Genomic DNA, 21,102 nt, shown 5'->3' on the forward strand with positions numbered 1-21,102 from the left:
GACAGCTGGAGCGTTAGCGAGGCCGAAAGGAAGAACCCGGTATTCAAAGTGCCCTAACGGAGTGTTAAACGCCGTCTTCCACTCGTCCCCCTCCCTGATGCGCACGAGATGGTAAGCGTTACGAAGGTCCAACTTAGTGAAAAACCTGGCTCCCTGCAGGATCTCGAAGGCTGAAGACATAAGAGGAAGCGGATAACGATTCTTCACTGTTATGTCATTCAGCCCTCGATAATCTATGCAGGGGCGCAGAGACCCGTCCTTCTTCTTGACAAAAAAAAACCCCGCTCCGGCGGGAGAGGAGGAGGGGACTATGGTACCGGCGTCAAGAGCTACAGACAAATAATCTTCGAGAGCCTTACGTTCGGGAGCCGACAGAGAGTATAGTCTACCCCGGGGGGGGGTGGTTCCCGGAAGGAGATCAATACTACAATCATACGACCGGTGTGGAGGAAGAGAGGTGGCCCTGGACCGACTGAACACCGTGCGCAGATCGTGATATTCCTCCGGCACCCCTGTCAAATCACCAGGCTCCTCCTGTGAAGAAGAGACAGAGGAAACAGGAGGGATAGCAGACATTAAACATTTCACATGACAAGAGACGTTCCAGGAGAGGATAGAATTACTAGACCAATTAATGGAAGGATTATGACAAACTAGCCAGGGATGGCCCAAAACAACAGGTGTAAAAGGTGAACGAAAAATTAAAAAAGAAATGGTTTCACTATGATTACCAGAAACAGTGAGGGTTAAAGGTAGCGTCTCACGCTGAATCCTGGGGAGAGGACTACCATCCAGGGCGAACAAGGCCGTGGGCTCCTTTAACTGTCTGAGAGGAATGTCATGTTCCCGAGCCCAGGTCTCGTCCATAAAACAGCCCTCCGCCCCAGAGTCTATTAAGGCACTGCAGGAAGCTGACGAACCGGTCCAGCGTAGATGGACCGACAAGGTAGTGCAGGATCTTGAAGGAGAGACAGGAGTAGTAGCGCTCACCAGTAGCCCTCCGCTTACTGACGAGCTCTGGCCTTTTACTGGACATGAAGTGGCAAAATGACCAGCGGAACCGCAATAGAGACAGAGGCGGTTGGTGATTCTCCGTTCCCTCTCCTTAGTCGAGATGCGGATACCTCCCAGCTGCATGGGCTCAGCACCCGAGCCGGCAGAGGAAGATGGTAGTGATGCGGAGAGGGAGGCGACGGAGAGCGCGAGCTCCTTTCCACGAGCTCGGTGACGAAGATCAACCCGTCGCTCAATGCGAATAGCGAGTTCAATCAAGGAATCCACGCTGGAAGGAACCTCCCGGGAGAGAATCTCATCCTTTACCTCTGCGCGGAAACCCTCCAGAAGACGAGCGAGCAAGGCCGGCTCGTTCCAGCCACTGGAGACAGCAAGAGTGCGAAACTCAATAGAGTAGTCTGTTATGGATCGATTGCCTTGACATAGGGAAGACAGGGCCCTGGAAGCCTCCTCCCCAAAAACAGATCGATCAAAAACCCGTATCATCTCCTCCTTAAAGTCTTGATACTGGTTAATACACTCAGCCCTTGCCTCCCAGATTGCCGTGCCCCACTCACGAGCCCGTCCAATAAGGAGAGATATGACGTAGGCGACACGAGCAGTGCTCCTGGAGTAAGTGTTGGGCTGGAGAGAAAACACAATATCACACTGGGTGAGGAACGAGCGGCATTCAGTGGGCTCCCCAGAGTAACACGGCGGGTTATTGATTCTGGGCTCCGGAGATTCGAAAGCCCTGGAAGTGGCCGGTGGATCGAGGCGGAGATGGTGAACCTGTTCTGTGAGGTTGGAGACTTGGGTGGCCAGGGTCTCAACGGCATGTCGAGCAGCAGACAATTCCTGCTTGTGTCTGCCTAGCATCGCTCCCTGGATCTCGACGGCTGAGTGGAGAGGATCCGAAGTCGCTGGGTCCATTCTTGGTCGGATTCTTCTGTTATGGTGCGTGAATGAGGACCCAAAAGCGAATTAACAAACAGAGTACTTTAATGACGAACATACGTGGGCTCAGATGGACAGGTAGATTCCGACAGGACAGGACAAGGTTGCAGCACACACGATGATAGTCTGGTTCAGGCATGAGACACATAAACAAACAAACAAGAATCCGACAAGGACAGGAGCAGAAACAGAGACAGATATAGGGACCTAATCAGAGGGAAAAAGGGAACAGGTGGGGAACGGGGTGAATGGGTAATTAGGAGGAGACAAGGCACAGCTGGGGAAAAGAGGGGGAGAAAAGGTAACATAACAACGACCAGCAGAGGGAGACAGGGTGAAGGGAAAGGACAGAGACAAGACAACATGACAGAAACTTGATTGTGAACCAATTGGGAATGATTTAAATGAATTATTTCTCTCGTAAATGGTAGGAAAACTATTAAACTGCTTAATCAAGAGGGCAACTTTAATTATCTTTTTCTGATTGGGAAATTATGCATACCGAATAGACTGATTTTCTGATGCGGTAAATCTTAAAGTACCTTAAGATGTGTACAGTTCCAGTCTTTTCTAAGCACCACATTTGAATGTTTTTACTGTTGCTTGAAAATCACTCTTGGTTGAGAGATCGTGAAAACACTATACGGAGGAGGACAACTCTTTGGAGGTCGATAAAGTGGTATTTTTAAAGCATTTAACATTTCATTTGCAAAGATAAAGAGGTTTTGAAAGGCTGTTTCTGTCCGTACATGATAATGAGTGGGGAGTAGTTCACAGAGACAGTGGGGGGCCTCCATAAGCAACGCTTATTCATTAGCAGGCTCCTTACTGTTGCCATGGTTTCTAACTAGCACGGAAATGTCCGGAAATAAGTAGCCTATGATTGACAGTGCTCAATCATCTGATATCCAGCAGTCACATGCAACTCATATCTCCTATTTTCAAACACTGCTTATCTCCTGAAGCATAATGCTTTCTTTCATTTCATTTTTATTCCTAGAGCGCCACCCGATTGAATATGCCATCGATGGAACTAACAGATGGTGGCAGAGCCCCAGCATTAAGAACGGCATGGACTACCATTACGTCACAGTCACTCTGGACTTACAGCAGGTAGGAGATGAGGGTGATACTAAACTAGCCTGGTCCCAGATCTGTTTGTGGTGTATAGCCAACTCCTGTGTTTGTTGCCTGGCATGACAATAATCATAAGAGATGGCAAGACAGCACAAACAGATCTGGGACCAGGCTAACTGTAAACCCCATTGGAACTGTAAAGCCACTCGCAGCCAAGCCCCGGTCAACAGTGTAATGCACTTGGCAGCCTGATGTGACACTTGTCTGGGGTTTCACATTCTCACACGTTTGTTTAGTCTGGTTTGGAAAGAGTGTGTGTAAATATGCTGGCTGAAGGCTTGCTATGAGATATAATGTGTAACTCGTCATGTGAGATGCACAGGTGGCCTGACTTGGAAGAGGGTTGTAGTTGACCTCTGTGAAACCCCCTGGCTTGAACTGTCTGAAAAGACTGTTATGGATTTCAATCTCTCAAAGGAGAGGAATTGTACTACTGCATCCTACCAGAGAAATTGTACTATTGCATCCTACCAGAGGAATTGTACTACTGCATTCTTCCAGAGGAATTGTACTACTGCATCATACCAGATGAATTGTACTACTGCATCCTACCAGATGAATTGTACTACTGCATCCTACCAGATGAATTGTACTACTGCATCCCACCAGATGAATTGTACTACTGCATCCTACCAGATGAATTGTACTACTGCATCCCACCAGATGAATTGTACTACTGCATCCCACCAGATGAATTGTACTACTGCATCCCACCAGATGAATTGTACTACTGCATCCTACCAGATGAATTGTACTACTGCATCCTACCAGATGAATTGTACTACTGCATCCTACCAGATGAATTGTACTACTGCTTCCTACCAGATGAATTGTACTACTGCATCCTACCAGATGAATTGTACTACTGCATCCCACCAGATGAATTGTACTACTGCATCCTACCAGATGAATTGTACTACTGCATCCTACCAGATGAATTGTACTACTGCATCCTACCAGATGAATTGTACTACTGCATCCTACCAGATGAATTGTACTACTGCTTCCTACCAGATGAATTGTACTACTGCATCCTACCAGATGAATTGTACTACTGCATCCCACCTGATGAATTGTACTACTGCATCCTACCAGATGAATTGTACTACTGCATCCCACCAGATGAATTGTACTACTGCTTCCCACCAACATCAGTTTTGTTCCCTCTGTCAATTTCTGAAAAATAAAAAGTTTCATACAAATCTTTTCTTGGGCACTGACACTGTAGCTATTACTTTCTAAAATTGATATTTTTTTCACTTTGCTCACTTGCTCAATATAATATCTCTGTTGCAGTGAGAAGAGTGCAGCCATCCTTAGAACAATTTGAGATTAACCCTAGAGGAACCGTAGCATGAAGGTAGTTGCATTTATGCCCACAAAGCACTATTTAAATTGGCCCATTTGAGAGGGTGTCTGGACTGCTGACTTCCTCCTTCAAGCATGTGTGTTCTGTAGGAGACTGTACTGCCTCGTATCAGCATGGTACACCTGATATCTCTGACTATCAGAGCGTCTGTAATGACTCCTCTACTATTGACCTACAACAGGAAATGATTCAACCCAATGGAGACTCGCCGTTAATAAAGTTCAGCAATGTGCTGGGTCTCTGTGGGTTCTGGGTTCAAGAGCTGGCGGCGTGTGTGTGTGAATGTGTGTGTGCGTGTGTGTGTGTGTATGTGAGGGTGGAAGAGGGAGAGAGGAATCAGGGAAGAGGGGATCCTGAGGCTAGATTGTGATTGGTTTCGTAGGTGGTACAGTAACTCAGCTTCCTCCCAAGGTCTTGGATATGATCAAGGGTGAGCGTGAAGACGTGGCTCCGCTCCTAAGGCCTCCGCGGCTGGTGATTCATGGGAGTTTGTCCCTGGCTGAGTTATTATGCTTAGGTTCAGAGGGTGGCTCTCTGTAGACCCAGGCGAAGGGTCCCAGTCTGTGTCGGTCTCTCCCTTCCAGGAAATAGAGATGCAAGCACATCTCATTCATTAATATCAGCCTGTCATATTACACAGGAGACCAGAGCAGGGTCAATCCGGAATTAATGACCATGTCACTCACACTGCTGAATTAAATATACAATGATACAAAGTTGGGACACTGGAATAAAAAAAAAATCCAAGAGGGATGAAGGGGATCAATATTTTACATTTTTTTTATCTCCTCGCTGGCTCCAGTAGAGTGAGCCCATCATTGGTTATTCAACCAGGAATACACTCTTAGAAAAAAAGGTGCTATCTAGAACCTAAAAGGGTTCTTTGGCTGTCCCCCTAGGAGAACCCTTTGAAGACCCCTTTATGGTTACAGGTAGAACCTATTTGGTTACAGAGGGTTCTACATGGAACCCACAAGGGTTCTACCTGGAACCAAAAGGTTTTTAACTGGAACTATAAATGGTTCTCCTATGGGGACAGCCAAAGAACTCTTTAGGAACCCTTTTTTTCTAAGACTGTAAGCATCAACCAAAGACTGAATTAGTAATAGGAGCTAAAAAAAAAAAAAGGTATAGCTTATATTTAATTTGTACTGTACATAATAAACATGTGAAAGTGACCCAAATACTGTATCTAAGTGGTAAGTATGCAGACAGAGTCTCACTGAGGTCATCAAGCGTTCATAAATCATACCTTCCTGTGTTTAATTAGCGTTTGAAATCTGACACCGAGAAGTGCCTAGGCAGCCATTTTTTCCATAATAATGTGAACTGGCCCATCACTCATCTCTATCCGGCCTGTCACCGTGGTGATGGAATTACTTTAGCTACACACATTGTCCCAGCTCAAACTGTTTGGCAGATTAGGGAGTTTGGTTTTAAGATTTTATTTTATTTTAATGTCTCTCTTACAACATGAACAGTAAACAATTCCCGAGATAACACATCTTGGAAATTGCTTCTTTTTTTTTTTCAGCAAAACCATCTGTTCGACTAATTAGATGTAATGGCATATTGAGGGTTATATACCAAGGTTATAATATTGCTATTTCACCATGAAGAACAATTAATCAGTAGTTGTATGCAGTAGAAATGTATTGAGAATAATTGAATTGATGTATACTGACGCTGACAGTGAACACCGAACAAACTACACTCTTTGTATTTAGCCTTTATGGTCTTTTTAACAACAACATTTGTCACAAAGTGCTACGCAGTAGCTTGGAAGCACAGTGGAAAGGAACAATGACCTATTAAGTTCTGTCACTCCCTCCCTCATGGTTGAGCTAGCTTTGCCCATGGCCCTGTATGCAAAGTGTTCTCGCTATCAGTGCCCTTTAAAATGGAATCCTGTTTGCGCTCCATTCAGGCGCTTTCCCCTGGCGGCCAGTCACCATGCTTGCTGTCGTCTCCTGCGATAAATGAGTCTGTGCTGTTGGCGCTGTCGATGATGTGTGTGAACGTATCGTTATTGCCCGTGACATCAGTGCTCTACTTTTCCCCTCTCGTTATCCAGGAGCCCCTAATGGAGTGGAAACCGGAATAATGACTGACACTGATGGGAAAGGGAAAGGGGGATACCTAGTCAGTTGTACAACTGAATGTATTCAACTGAAATGTGTCTTCCCCGCATTGAACCCAACCCCTCTGAATCAGAGAGGTGCCGGGGGCTGCCTTAATCGACATCCACATCCTCGGGCGCCTGGGAGAATAGAGGGTTAACTGCCTTGCTCAAGAGCAGAACGACAGATTTTTACCTTGTCAGCTCGGGGATTCAATCCAGCCACCTTTCAGTTACTGGCCCAACGCACTAACCAGTAGGCTACCTGCCGGAGGGGGCAGTGTGTGTGTGTGTGTGTGTGCGTGCGTGTGTGCGTGTGTGCGCGTGTGTGTGTGTGTGTGTGTGTCCGCGTGCATGTGTGTCTTGGCCACTTTTTGATGGGACCAAAAATTGTAAATCATTTTTTCCCAGTTTGACTGACGTGGTCCAATCAGTTATTAGTTCAATGCTCCCAAGACTTTAGCACAGACACAGAGGGGGATCTGAACAGGAGCATAAATACTATGGGAAATGAGACGCACCACATAGACTTCACTACTTTGATCATGCTACATGTCTAAGTCAGAGAAAAAAAACGTGTTGTTCACATACCAGGACATTTGAGCATGTTTGAATTAGATTCTATATGACAGCTGATGATTAATGACATACATGCCAGATACTTTAGCTTGGTATGCTATTCATAGACATGGAGGTGTTTGTCAGTGAGTGGCGCTCGACTTAGTGTGAAATATAATATGACACGGGTGTCAGTCGACATACCGCAAGGATTATTCTCAACACTTTAGGGCACACAAAACAAGCCCACACCATAGACCTCTGGCACCTCAGCCTCCAGTTGAGAAGGACAGTGATGTGACCTGGCTTTATCTATAGCTGGAGCTCAGAGAGTTAGCCTACATAGTTGTGGAATTAAAAAACAAAAATTGACCTATAGATATTGCCTCTCGAATTCTCTGGAGTCATAGGCCTTATTTCAAAGTAATTAAAGAGAGTGTTTGACGGACATTCTTTATCACGTCCTGTGATACGTGGAAAATAGATGATTGAGCGTAGGTAGGTAGGTTATCAAAGTTCTGTGCTTTAATTCGGCAGAGCAATTTAAATGGTTGATGTTTGCAGGTTATCTATCCCTGAACCCAGGCCCTGGCCATTCTATTTTGTTGTTTTCCAAGTTTAACTTTTCCTTTGCTACTATACACACTAGTGCTCTCACCTTGTCATGTACGACTTGTGCTCTACATTCATATTCTTTATAGCGACCGCAGATTTTTAGGAACAGCAAATCTCTTCTGACTTAACTTTGATCAAAACAAACACAAATAAATATGTGCAAACAAACAAATATATCCCAAATCTGCCCATTTTTATCCGTGTTTAAAATGACCCAGAACTTAGAGCTTAGCCAGTAGGAACAAAGAATCACAGCAGAGCAGGCGTTGACACTATTGCCACTGATGTCATTGGACTTCTAGCTCTAAACTGTCCCTGGCCTGGAATCCACATGGTCAGGTCGCGACTCCAACACTTGGGACTGTGGTTACCAGGTCACGCTCTGCCCTGCAAACACATGTCGAGCACTGAAGAGCTCTCTTTTCTCTTTCCCTCCAGACTCCACTCTACACTTTAATCATCATATTTAGGTAAACATCCCCCCTACATACCCCTTATGCTGTGTGAGGACAACATCCACCAGCCTTCCTTTCTTCCTGCTTCATCTGAATCAAGGAAACAAAGAGGCTTTGTGAGATTTCCCCTGCTACCTGGGCAGAATCCTATTGGGTTTCAGTGAAAGGGATGAATGCCGGGTTGAGTGGCGCTCTCTCTATTGTAAACGTTGAAACGTTACACCGTTATCTACTGTAGATGAAAGAGGCAAACTGTGAGTCATTTTTGATGTCGAGTCATTCTCCCAGGATGGGAGACATATTAACTTGAAGAAGTCAGCGACAAAATAGCTGGGTTTTTTGTTGTTGTTGTCAAGCAAGGTGGAATGTTGCCTTGCCCCTGTGCTCATTGTCTTTCTTGAGGAGCTGTCAAAGTGTTGCATTTACGGCTTGATGAAATTCAAATGTGGCCTTCGAGGGTATAGTACTGTAGATGCAACTTTATCTCTGTCCTGCTACATACAGAGACAGCCAAAGCTGATCTGCCCTCAGGTACTCCAATGCTGAATAGCTGAAAAGACTGAAGCATGGGAATACATGTGCTGTTTCATTGGAAACTTCAAAGAAGGGACTCCATATTGTAGTGAATCTTGTACAGGAGTGGAGATTTCATAATGACAAACACCTGAGGCACAATCTTGACCCTGCTCCCTGACAGGATTAGTTATTTTAGTGTCTCCGGTTTTCCCATCAAACCTCACCGATCTGACTTACCCTTGTCTATGAACGTGTCACGGTGTCTATCGAAAGTGTTTCCTTAACCTGAATATGAAACTTCTTATATTACTTCACAAGACCCAAAGGGAGGACTGTCAAGATTCAGTTCCTTATTGTAAGCTAAACTCCTGAGTTATATCTGAAATAGACTGCTGTAACACTCTTGTTTCTGCCCTACCAGGTGTTCCAGATAGCCTATATGATTCTGAAGGCTGCCAACTCCCCCAGGCCAGGTAACTGGGTGCTGGAGCGTTCCCTGGATGGGGTGACCTTTACCCCCTGGCAGTACTATGCCATCACAGACACAGAGTGCCTCACTCGCTTCAACATCCTTCCCCGCACCGGACCGCCATCCTACACACGCGACGACGAGGTCATCTGCACCTCTTTCTACTCCAAAATCCAACCCCTGGAGAATGGAGAGGTGAGGGGTCAGGCGCCAGGGGGTCCGAGTAGGGTCACTGAAAGGTCGTAGGGGTCCGCTGTGGCGCAACAGCTACAGGGACTTGTTTCTATGGTAGATGTGATTGTTTGTTGAACACTTCAAACTGAAATCCAATTTCAATTCAAATGCACAACGTAAATACGTGGATTCCATTTCACGATAATATATTAGATTCACCCATGGCCCACATGAAATAAGACCACCAGCACTTTCATTCACTTGCTTTAATGGGCAATGTATTGAAGCCATTTGCTGCTGACTTGATTGCCAGCTACAGTAGTATTTAAGTGCCCTGGTGGTTTAGTTCAATTACATGAGTCAGCTTTGAAATCACTCACCAGCTGCTCACAATCAAATGGGCCTAATTAAAGTTGTGGTGAGCACAGTTGCCCTAATAGTGGACATCTTGTTTAGGAGTTAGGCATACAGTCTAGGCACGTAGCACATTTTATTTCATGGTGTGCTTTGTTGATGTCAAGAAATGCTTTTTTCCATGTTTGTTTTCATTGAGGATTTGGAATAAAGAAAGTCTACTTCACACAAAGAAGAAACACACACACACACACACACACACACACACACACACACACACATACACACACACACAGAAATCAACCCACCCACACACACAAAGGACAGCGACGCTGCCTTGATCCGTTGTGGATCGGAGCAACTCCTTTTAATTGTGAGAGCCGATTGCAGTGTGCTCTCTCTGACGGTAATTAAGCAGTCCAGTCCACAGCACCACCGTCGAGCCAGTTCATACTGCATTATCACCTACATAACTCAGTTCTCTAGCACCCTCCCCCCTCCTCCTTCCTCCACCTACCCCCCAGAGCCCCCCGTCCTCCCCCCACCCACCCCGCCCAGGCCCCCCCTAGGAGCTCTTGTCAGCCGGCTCCTTTTAGGTTGTGACAGGAAGCGTGATCACAGCGAAATCCTAAGTGAGTCGTAGGCCGGTGTCAACACATCGCAGATCTCATATTGAAATGTCACTCTCTCTGACTTCTTCAAAAACAGCCAAGCTAACCACACCGCCTTAATTAGCAGGCAGACACAGTTAACCCTTCACAGCTGCAACCACATTTTTTTCTACCAGGTCCATTAATGTGTTGTCTTCTTACCTCAGCAGTGGTGTGCTCTGAATGTTGTAATGGTACTGTTTTTTAATGGATTTTCCGTGTAGAGATTGAATTGAGTCTTTGTTAAATACAGTATTGAACAGGGGTCATTAAAGATCTCCCTTTTCCTTTATAACAGACTTGGCGTCTTTTTGAATGTATCAATCAATTACTAAGAATCTGTACCATTCGGTGCTTTGTCTTAATTTGCACCCGGGGCATAGATCCACACCTCTCTGATCAATGGAAGGCCGAGCGCTGATGACCCCTCCCCGACTTTACTGAACTTCACCTCCGCACGCTACATCCGCCTGCAGTTCCAGCGAATCAGAACCCTCAACGCTGACCTCATGACGCTGGCCTTCAACGACCCCCGCGATGTTGACCCCATCGTGACCCGGCGGGTAAGAACGACCCAACATGTCGTAGGCTACGCATTACCATCGCCTTCATATAGCCTCATGTATTCCATCTGTGAGCCACTACCATATTCCTTTTCTTACCCACCACCGCTATCCGAATCAGTGAAATGGCCGTGCGGCACGTTGATTACATTGCGCTCCCCAGACAGATGGGTCTTAATTAAAAATGTCTATAATTAAGAAATCTGTTCCTTTCTGAGCAACGTCCACCTCATCATGTGTTGACATTGGCCTACCCTATCAGTCACCCAGCGAGCTTCTGTGTGACGCATAATTACCGGACAGATTGCATGGTTTATTTTGAGCGAGGAATTTTTCATTTATAAAATACTGCTCAATTTAGTCATACAAAAGGGACTTAAATGATGAAATTGTGGATGAAATTGGCTCTCACTCTCTGAGAAATAAGTGTCTTTGAATAAACTAGACTGTGATGTATTTTTTTTGTAGAAGTAGCCAGTGTCTGATGGTCGAAATATTCCTCTCCATTTCTCTCCACTTGTTGCTGTCTCCTATGTGTTTTTTTGTGTTTTTTTCCCCTCGCAGTATTACTACTCTATCAAAGACATCTCAGTTGGAGGGATGTGTATCTGCTATGGCCATGCTAAAGCCTGTCCTCTGAACAACCAGACCAAGGTATGTCAATCAACCTACAAGTCTCCCTCCATGACCCCTTCTCTACATTGTGAGATAGATTTTCTCTCCCTGGGTACAGTTCATTTTCGCATTTGATTGTAACTCCAGAAGGGAGACGTGATACTCTTTGACCCCGGGGCCCTCGTTTGAAGTGCGCTCCAGTTGTTTCTTGGGTGAAAAGATCTGAGTCGTCCCTTCAGCGACGATGACACTGTAACGTGGCGTAATTTCATCCCGTCAGAAATTCAGCTGTGAGTGTGAACACAACACGTGTGGGGAGAGCTGTGACCGCTGTTGCCCCGGATACAACCAGAAACCCTGGATGGCTGGGACCTTCCTCACTCGCCACGTCTGTGAGAGTAAGATCACACAGTGATACAACACAGCATTACATACTGCACATACGACTGCCAATGTTATATTGAATTGTTTAGTATGATCCTATGTTATGTGATTTGGTTGTATCTTGCTATCTTATTTTGATGTTATGTAAACTTGATAGGGGGAAAAAATGTCTGTTAAATTTTTCAAAAAAAACTTATGGACCTCAACTTGAGAGACACCTGGTAAACAGCGCTAAACAATGTTTTCATACAGTTCTTTTTTTCCCCCCTTGAGGTACTGTGATAATTCCATTTGTTTACTGGATCCTTTCTTTGATTTTATTTGATGCCGTCTACAGAGTGTAACTGCCATGGGAAATCGGAGGAGTGTTACTTCAACCAGACAGTGGCAGGCAACAAACAGAGCCTGAACTCCCAGGGGGAGTACGTCGGGGGAGGGGTGTGTGTAGGGTGCACCAGGAACACAGCCGGAGTCAACTGCCAGACCTGTGCTGATAGCTACTACAGAGCCACTGGGGTATGTACCGGTACTGTATAGTCCAGTTGACTAGGAGCCAAGCAGTGAATAATCAATAGCGACTCCGTATCTATAGCTTTGTATCGTGACTAGGGCCATGAGTTTTTCCTGGCCTGAGCAGGAAATACTCTGGGCCCTATCATGATATACTATGTTCCCAATATCAAAGACGGCTTGTCAGAGTCTCCATCTCTCCTCTTCCCTTCAGTTGAGTCCAGAGGACTCCGACCCGTGTCAGCCCTGCTCCTGTGACCCAGAAGGTTCTCTGTCCCCAGCATGCATTCCAGACCAGTCCCAGGCTGAAGGAGGTATGCTCCTCAACCTCTCTGTTCTCCCCCCTTCGCTGATCTAGCTGTCATATGCCCCCCCACAGGTCTCCCTGTTTAGTGCTAAAGCCTGCGTCTCTCCTCCTGTCTGGTCCTACAGACCTCACGGCTGGATCCTGCCACTGTAAGCAGGGTTATGGGGGACAGCAGTGTGACAGGTGTACCTTTGGCTACAGCGGCTACCCCAATTGTATCCGCTGTAACTGCAGTCTAGACGGAAGCCGAAACAAGGATCCGTGCCTGCTGCCCTGTGTCTGCAAGGTAGGTCACGCGCTCCTCCTTCTCCTCCTCCCTGTATCTCGATCCTCCCTTCTCCCTCTCCTCCCACACCACCAGAACCAATCCATTCAGTGTCAGGGGTGGACACATCAGCCGCGACGCTTCACGACCCTCGTAGGGCCAACCGCTCCGAGTGGCCTCGAGTTCTTCTCTCTTAATTGCTCCCGTAGAAAATGTGACTTGTCATTTGTTGTTCAAATTAGCCGGCTACTTCCGCCGCTGCTATTGTGCACACTCATGTCTCACATATGTCCTATCCTGGGCAAACTCACTCTTTCACTAGCCAATTACACTGTCTGACCGCAGGGATGTCAAGGAGAAGCGGGGAACTTTGCTCTCTTCGTCTAATTATTGAGCTGTGGGGATGATGTGCAGTCAAACATTGCATTTCCTTCTGTCTCTTAGTGAGTCAGACGCTACTGAAACTTTTCTCCAACTTAAGTGCACAGGCAGAGAAAGACAGTTGGTATCTAACGAACACATCATCACTTTCTCCAGTTAGAGAAATGGCCTCAGGAGAGCGCTGGTTCAATGTAACATTTAGGATAGCTAATCATTTCTCAAGTGCCTCATTTTGTTTCCCTTGATAGCGCCTTGAAAAAATTTCTCGTATACCTTATCATGCTTTTTTCTCGGTCATATACTGTAGAGGTTTAAACAAAGACACGCTAACCAGTTTCTTCCAATTAAATTATTGGAAATCCCTACCTCAGAAATCATGTAATTTGGGGTGTGCCTGTTCCCATTTGACAGTGCCCAAGCAGTGATAGCTTTGTGCAGGCAGCCAGCCAATGTAGGTGGAATATAACATTTGTAAATGACATTACAAGAGAAAGTGGCACAATTCCAGAATGGCAACGCAATTTCTATTAGTGGTTGACTATGAGACATGAAGTCACTATTTACAATACACAGACATGGTGAGAAACAACAGGGGAATTGAATTGGCCTTGTGAAGCATAATGCTTTCATGTCCTCTTTCTTTTCCCCAGGCGAGATAAAGTATCTAGCCACTCAGAACCACAGAAACCTAGCTTGGCTACGTGGGCATGCCAAATGAATGTGCATTGCGGTTCGTTAGCCGAAGCTCAGGGATGATGGCATATAAAATGTTGATTTTGCCAAGTGTTTATCTATCTGTGCATGTTTAATAGTCCAATATTCAACCAGACAATAATCGCTACCAGTTGTTACAGGTGATGTTTGTTCGAAGAGTTCCCCTCAATGTGTGGTCATACTTTGTAGAATGTTTCTGGCATCGCTTAGCTTATTGTTTTTCACATTCGTTATTGTTTAATGACTTTTGTCTACTTCTACTTGTAGTATGTGATCTTGGGAGAGAAGGAACGTCTGTCCCAGGGGTGTGTGGGCTGTCACAGTGTGTGAGTGCCTGTATAGCACATCCTTCTCATCCAGATGCTCTGTGTCTGTGTGTGTGTGTGTGTGTGTGTGTGTGTGTGTGTGTGTGTGTGTGTGTGTCTGTGTGTCTTTGTGTGTGTGTGTGTGTGTCTGTGTCTTTGTGTGTGTGTCTGGGTGTGTTTTTGTGTGTGTGTGTGTGTGTGTGTGTGTGTGTGTGTTTGTGTGTCTGGGTGTGTCTTTGTGTGTGTGTGTGTGTGTGTGTCTGTGTCTTTGTGTGTGTGTCTTTGTGTGTGTGTCTGGGTGTGTCTTTGTGTGTGTGTGTGTGTGTGTGTTTGTTCCAGGAAAACGTAGAGGGGGAGAACTGCGACCGCTGCAAACTGGGTTTCTATCATCTCCTGGGCGAGCGTCTCCACGGCTGTGAGAAGTGCTACTGTTCCGGCGTGGCGAGTGACTGCTCCGATTCCCACTGGACATACCATAATGTAAGAGACTACGCCAGGCCTCACTCTCTCATTTTCCCCCACAAACACAACTCATTAGTGCCTCTTGCCTGGCGCTGTGCTGCAGAGTTAACCCTCTACGGGCCGGCCTTATTAAAACAGGGTGCTGATGGCTGGGCTGATGACAGGGTGCAGTGGAGGAGGAGGCAGAGCCACACACACACACACACACACACACACACACAAACACACACACACAGACACACACACAGACACACATACACACACATACACAGACACACATACACAGCCATAAATACAGGCTGATTTATACCGCGCCACACACTCTGACATGTTGGCAGGATGAGGTTGGCGAGGGTCAGAGGTTAATGATCTGCAGAGGGTGATTGTGGGTAAACAGGGTGGTGGGTAGGGTGGCGATATAGACAGGCGGGGGAGGTAGAGAGGAGGGGGCAGTGGAGGCAGAGCGGTCACTGGATTATAGGGCCTGATCTACGGTGGGATACTGCATGTGACAGACAGCCACACATCTGTCTACGCAATTAACCTGACCTTGAGTTCTCCCTTCAAACCACCATTCTTTAACCACTATGTGTGGTGAGGGTGGTGTGTGGGGGGGGGGGGTGAGGACGTGCGTTTGTGTGTGTGTACTTGGCCGTGTGTGTGTGTGCAACCATGTGTCTGAGGGAAGATAGAGGACATGGTGTGTGCATGCGTGCGTGTGTGTGTGCGTGTGTGGTCTAATCGGTTTGTGGAGAAGACCATTTTCAACCTATATGACACAAAGGAATAAGTCATATTAAGACCAAATTGGGACATTATCAGAGGAAAGGTTAATCAGCCTGGGCCTTAATGAACCTGTACCTCTCTGTACCTCTCTCCATCCTAATGACCTGTACCTCTCTGTACCTCTCTCCATCCTAATGACCTGTACCTCTCTGTACCTCTCTCCATCCTAATGACCTGTACCTCTCTGTACCTCTCTGTACCTCTCTCCATCCTAATGACCTGTCCCTCTCTGTACCTCTCTCCATCCTAATGACCTGCACCTTTCTGTACCTCTCTGTACCTCTCTCCATCCTAATGACCTGTACCTCTCTGTACCTCTCTGTACCTCTCTCCGTCCTAATGACCTGTACCTCTCTGTACCTCTCTCCATCCTAATGACCTGTACCTCTCTGTACCTCTCTCCATCCTAATGACCTGCACCTCTCTGTACCCCTCTGTACCTCTCTCCATCCTAATGACCTGTACCTCTCCATACAGGTCATTAGGATGGAGAGAGGTACAAAGAGCTACAGGTCATTAGGATGGAGAGGGGTACAGAGAGGTACAGGTCATTAGGATGGAGAGAGGTACAGGTCATTAGGATAGAGAGAGGTACAGAGAGGTACAGATCATTAGGATAGAGAGAGGTACAGAGAGGTACAGGTCATTAGGATGGAGAGAGGTACAGGTCATTAGGATGGAGAGAGGTACAGGTCATTACACACACACACACACACACACACACACACACACACACACACACACACACACACACACACACACACACACACAAGGTTAATGTAAAAAACATGAGGAAAAGGCACTTTATTCCACATTTGAGGATATTCACTTGGCAGATCTATTGAAGAAAAAAATGAGAGCGACTAGAAAAAAAACAAACATGATCATAGCCTGGCAAGGGGAAGCGTCTGTCGTATAAATCGCAGGCTGCCAGACAAGAGTGTTCATTGTGATTTAAGGAAGAGGGAAGCCAAGTGGTGTCAAACCATGATGTATTTTCCTCTGCCTCGCACATAAAGAATATAAATCACCGAAAAATATCTCAACCAAAATCGGACTGTGGAATATGTTTTTCGATACTTATCTCGACCCAGGAAGAGTCGTCTCTGTGTTCATTGGAGGGGGAAAATAGCAAATGAGTGTTTTGGGATTGTCACAGTTTTAATGACAGTTGATGGCAATACGTAGGCAACACTGCATGGTAAAGCCAGAAGCAGAATATCTCAATATTTAAAGGGACAAATCACAAATCAAAGAAACATTTTATTTCGTAAACAACAGGTGTAGACTAACAGTGAAATGCGTACTAACGAGCCCTTCCCAACAATGCAGAGAACATTTTTTTCCTCCATCATAAGGGTTACATAACACTGCCATAACAAGGACATATCATAGTGTCATAAACAGTGAGACGCTTTCTGCATGCATTGATAGAACCAAACCCATATGCTATGTGTTTCTGTTCAGGAGACATCCATGGCCGGCTGGTCCCTCACAGCAGAGGATGGGGAGGGGAAGGTGTGGCCCGCCGCCAGCAGAGACAGAGACAGGTCCCAGACACTCAGGATCGATAACCAGGAAGCCAGGAGACACCTTCCTGCTATCTACTACTGGAGCGCACCTGGAGAGTACCTGGGCAACAAGGTCAGCCCACAACAGCCCTCTTTATCACACACCACACCACATACACACACACACACACACACACACACACACACACACACACAAACTATTGTTCAGTCTTAAGTTTGACTCTTTATTAGTTTATTCCCTCTTCTCCTCATAGCCTTTGCATGTCTTCCCATCCCATTGTCTCTAACTCATTATTTTCCTCTCACTGCATTCTGGGGGAAAGCAATGCTTCGCTCCATGAACTCTGTAATAATATATTTTTTTCTCTCACAAACGTCTTCATGCATGACGATTTACTCTGCTCTCCCTAATGTCAAAAAGGCACATCACATCATTATGAGCTTTATATAGGGGTCCACAATAGGGAACTAATGTATGTGTGTCTGTGTGTTTGTGTGTGTGTGTGTGTGTGTGTGTGTGTGTGTGTGTGCGTGCGTGTGTAAGGCAGTCAAGCAGGATTTCAGTAAAAGGATCAGACACTGAAGCAGAGAATTCTCTCATGCTAACGTGACGCTCAAAGCCCAACACAATTACTCCTGTACGTCCGTGGTGCCATGTTTCATCTCGTGAATTATCACCATTGTGACATGCATTAAAAGTGACAGCCTCGTTTCTAATGGAAAAGAGAAATTGTTACATTTCGCTCCAGTTCCTACCAGAGTTTATGACGGCACACGGGTCTCGTTCTTTCGGGCTTTATGTATTTGGGGGAGGCTTGTTTCTGTTTACTATGTCCTTCCCTCTCCAAATAGAGTTCAAATCAAATCAAATTTAGTTTCTCACATGAGCCGAATACAACAGGTGTAGTAGACCTTACAGTGAAATGCTTAATTACAAGCCCTTTATCAACAATGCAGTTTTAAGAAGAAAAAAAAGAAGGAAAAAAAGAGATAAGAATAACAAATCATTTAAGAGCAGCAGAAAATGACAATAGCGGGGCTATATACAGGGGGTACAGAGTCAATGTCAATGTACGGGGAACACTGGTGTCGAGGTAATTGAGGCAATATGTACATGTAGGTAGAGTTATTAAAGTGACTATGCATAGATAATAACAGAGAGTAGCAGCAGCGTTCCAGATGGGGTAGCCATTTGATTAGCTGTTCATGAGTCTTATGGTTTGGGGGTAGAAGCTATTTAGGAGCCTTTTGGACCTAGAATTGGCGCTCCAGTACCGCTTGCCGTGCGGTAGCAGAGAGAACAGTCTGTGACTAGGGTGGCTGGAGTCTTTGACAATTTTTAGGGCCTTCCTCTGACACTGCCTGGTGTAGAGGTCCTGGATGACAGGAAGCTTGGCCCTGGTAATGTAGTGGGCCGTACACACTACCCTCTGTAGTGCCTTGCGGTTAGAGGCCGAGCAGTTTCCATACCAGGCAGTGATGCATACCAGGCAATGACCAGGCAGTGATGCAACCCGTCAGGATGTTCCCGATGGTGCAGCTGTAAAACCTTTTGAGGATCTGAGGACCCATGCCAAATCTTTTCAGTCTCCTGAGGGGCATTAAGTTTAGTCGTGCCCTCTTCATGACTGTCTTGCTGTGCCTACCAATGTTGTGACATCAGCTAACTTGATGGTGTTGGAGTTGTGCCTGGCCATACAGTCATGAGTGAACAGGGAGTACAGGAGGGGACTGAGCACGCAACACCTGAGAGGCCCCCATGTTGAGGATCAGTGTGGCGGATGTGTTGTTACCTCCCCTGACCACCTGAGAGCGGCCCGTCAGGAAGTCCAGGATCCAGTTGCAGAGGGAGGTGTTTAGTCTCAGGATCCTTAGCTTATTGATGAGCTTTGAGGGCACTATGGTGTTGAATGCTGAGCTGTAGTCAATTAATAGCATTCTCACATAGGTGTTCCTTTTCTCCAGGTGGGAAAGGGCAGTGTAGAGTGCAATAGAGATTGCGTCATCTGTGGATCTGTTGGTGTGGTATGCAAATTGGAGTGTGTCTAGGGTTTCTGGGATAATGGTGTTGATGTGAGTCCTGACCAGCCTCTCAAAGTATTTAATGGCTAAAGACATGTCATTTAGGCAGGTAAACATAGTGTTTTTGGGTACAGGGACTATAGTGGTCTACTTGTAATGTGTCGGTATTACAGACTCAGACAGGGAGAGGTTGAAAAAGTCAGTGAAGACACTTCCCAGTTGGTCAGCGCATGCTCGGAGTACACATCCTGGTAATCTGTCTGGCCCTGCGGTCTTGTGAATGTTGACCTGTTTGAAGATCTTACTCACATCGGCTGCGGAGAGCTTGATCACACAGTCATCTGGAACAGCTGATGTTCTCATGCATGTTTCAGTGTTACTTGCCTCGAAGCGAGCATAGAAGTTATTTAGCTGATCTGTTAGGCTCATGTCACTGGGCTGCTCAGCTGCTCAGCTGCACTTCCCTTTGTAGTCTGTAATAGTTTGCAAGACCTGCCACATCCGACGGGCGTCGGAGCCAGTGTAGTACGATTCAATCTTAGTCCTGTATTGATGCTTTGCCTGTTTTATGGTTCGTCGGAGGCATAGCGGGATTTCTTATAAGCTTCCAGGTTAGAGTCCCGCTCCTTGAAAGTGGCAGCTCTACCCTTTAGCTCAGTGCAAATGTTCAAATCCATCGCTTCTGGTTTGGGTATGTACGTACAGTCACTGTGGGGATGACGTCCTCAATGCACTTATTGATAAAGCTGGTGACAGAGGTGGTGTACTCCTCAATGCCATCGGAAGAATCCCGGAACATATTCCAGTGTGTGCTAGCAAAACAGTCCTGTAGTTTAGCATCTGCTTCATCTGACCACTTTTTTTCTAGACCGAGTCCCTGGTGCTTCCTGCTTTAGTTTTTGCTTGTAAGCAGGAATCAGGAGGATAGAATTATGGTCAGATTTGCCAAATGGAGGGCGAGGGAGAGCTTTGTACACGTCTCTGTGTGTGGTTGCACATTTAACATGCTGGTAGAAATGAGGTAAAACATATTTAAGATTCCCTGCATTAAAGTCCACGGCCAGTAGGAGCACCGCCTCTGGAAGAGCATTTTCCTGTTCGCTTATGGTCGGAATACAGCTCATTGAGCACGATTTTAGTGTCAGCATCGGTCTGTGGTGGTATGTAGACACCCACGAAAAATACAGATGAAAACTCTAGGTAGATAGTTTGGTCTACAGCTTATCATGAGATACTCTACCTCAGGCGAGCAAAACCTTGAGACTTCCTTAGATATTGTGCACCAGCTGTTGTTCATATATATACATAGGCCCCCGCCCGTGTCTTACCAGAGGCTGCTGTTCTGCCCTGATGATGCAGTTAATAACCCGCCAGCTGTATGTTCTTAATGTCGTCGCTCAGCCACTACTCGGTGAAACACAAGATATTATAGTTTTTAATGTCACGTTGGTAGGATATACATGCAGGATGGAAGGCAAGGGCAGATTAGCCACTCGTCACCTGATCTTCGCAAGGCACCCTGATCTTTCCACACAAAGTTCCGTTTCCTTCTCCAGCGAATCACAGGGATCTGGGCCTGGTCGAGTTTCTGTAGTAGTATATCCCTCCCGTCCGACTCATTGAAGAAGAACTCTTCGTCCAGTTTGAGGTGAGCAATCGCAGTTCTGGTGTCCAGAATCTCTTTTTGGTCATAAGAGACAGTAGCAGTAACATTATGTACCAAACTAACAACGCGAAAAAACTAACAAAATAACATGGTTGGTTAAGAGCCGATAAGACAGCAGCCCTCCCCTCCAGCTCCATCATAAACTCACTTAGTTTGTATCATTGTTGAGTTAGAGTTCTTAAGATTCAGGTAAAACAGATCAGATTACCACCACACAGTAATTA

At 46.0% G+C, this 21,102-nt stretch overlaps 1 protein-coding gene across 15 annotated transcripts in view; it reads left to right on the plus strand.

The window, feature by feature from the left end:
- Positions 1-21,102, plus strand: part of lama2 (laminin, alpha 2) — a 142,257-nt gene that overhangs the window by 28,462 nt on the left and 92,693 nt on the right. For all 15 annotated transcript variants that reach the window (XM_090232607.1, XM_090232609.1, XM_036975728.2 and 12 more), the window contains 10 exons: positions 2,951-3,063; positions 9,141-9,383; positions 10,750-10,929; positions 11,494-11,583; positions 11,825-11,942; positions 12,266-12,444; positions 12,653-12,752; positions 12,871-13,031; positions 14,750-14,890; positions 17,126-17,302. In XM_090232607.1, coding sequence (XP_090088733.1) covers positions 2,951-3,063; positions 9,141-9,383; positions 10,750-10,929; positions 11,494-11,583; positions 11,825-11,942; positions 12,266-12,444; positions 12,653-12,752; positions 12,871-13,031; positions 14,750-14,890; positions 17,126-17,302 — 1,502 coding nt within the window. The remainder of the gene's footprint in view (positions 1-2,950; positions 3,064-9,140; positions 9,384-10,749; positions 10,930-11,493; positions 11,584-11,824; positions 11,943-12,265; positions 12,445-12,652; positions 12,753-12,870; positions 13,032-14,749; positions 14,891-17,125; positions 17,303-21,102) is intronic.

This window comes from Oncorhynchus mykiss, chromosome 4, assembly GCF_057628025.1.
Source record: "Oncorhynchus mykiss isolate SJ-2025 chromosome 4, ASM5762802v1, whole genome shotgun sequence".
In the NCBI taxonomy this organism is placed as follows: Eukaryota; Metazoa; Chordata; class Actinopteri; order Salmoniformes; family Salmonidae; genus Oncorhynchus; species Oncorhynchus mykiss.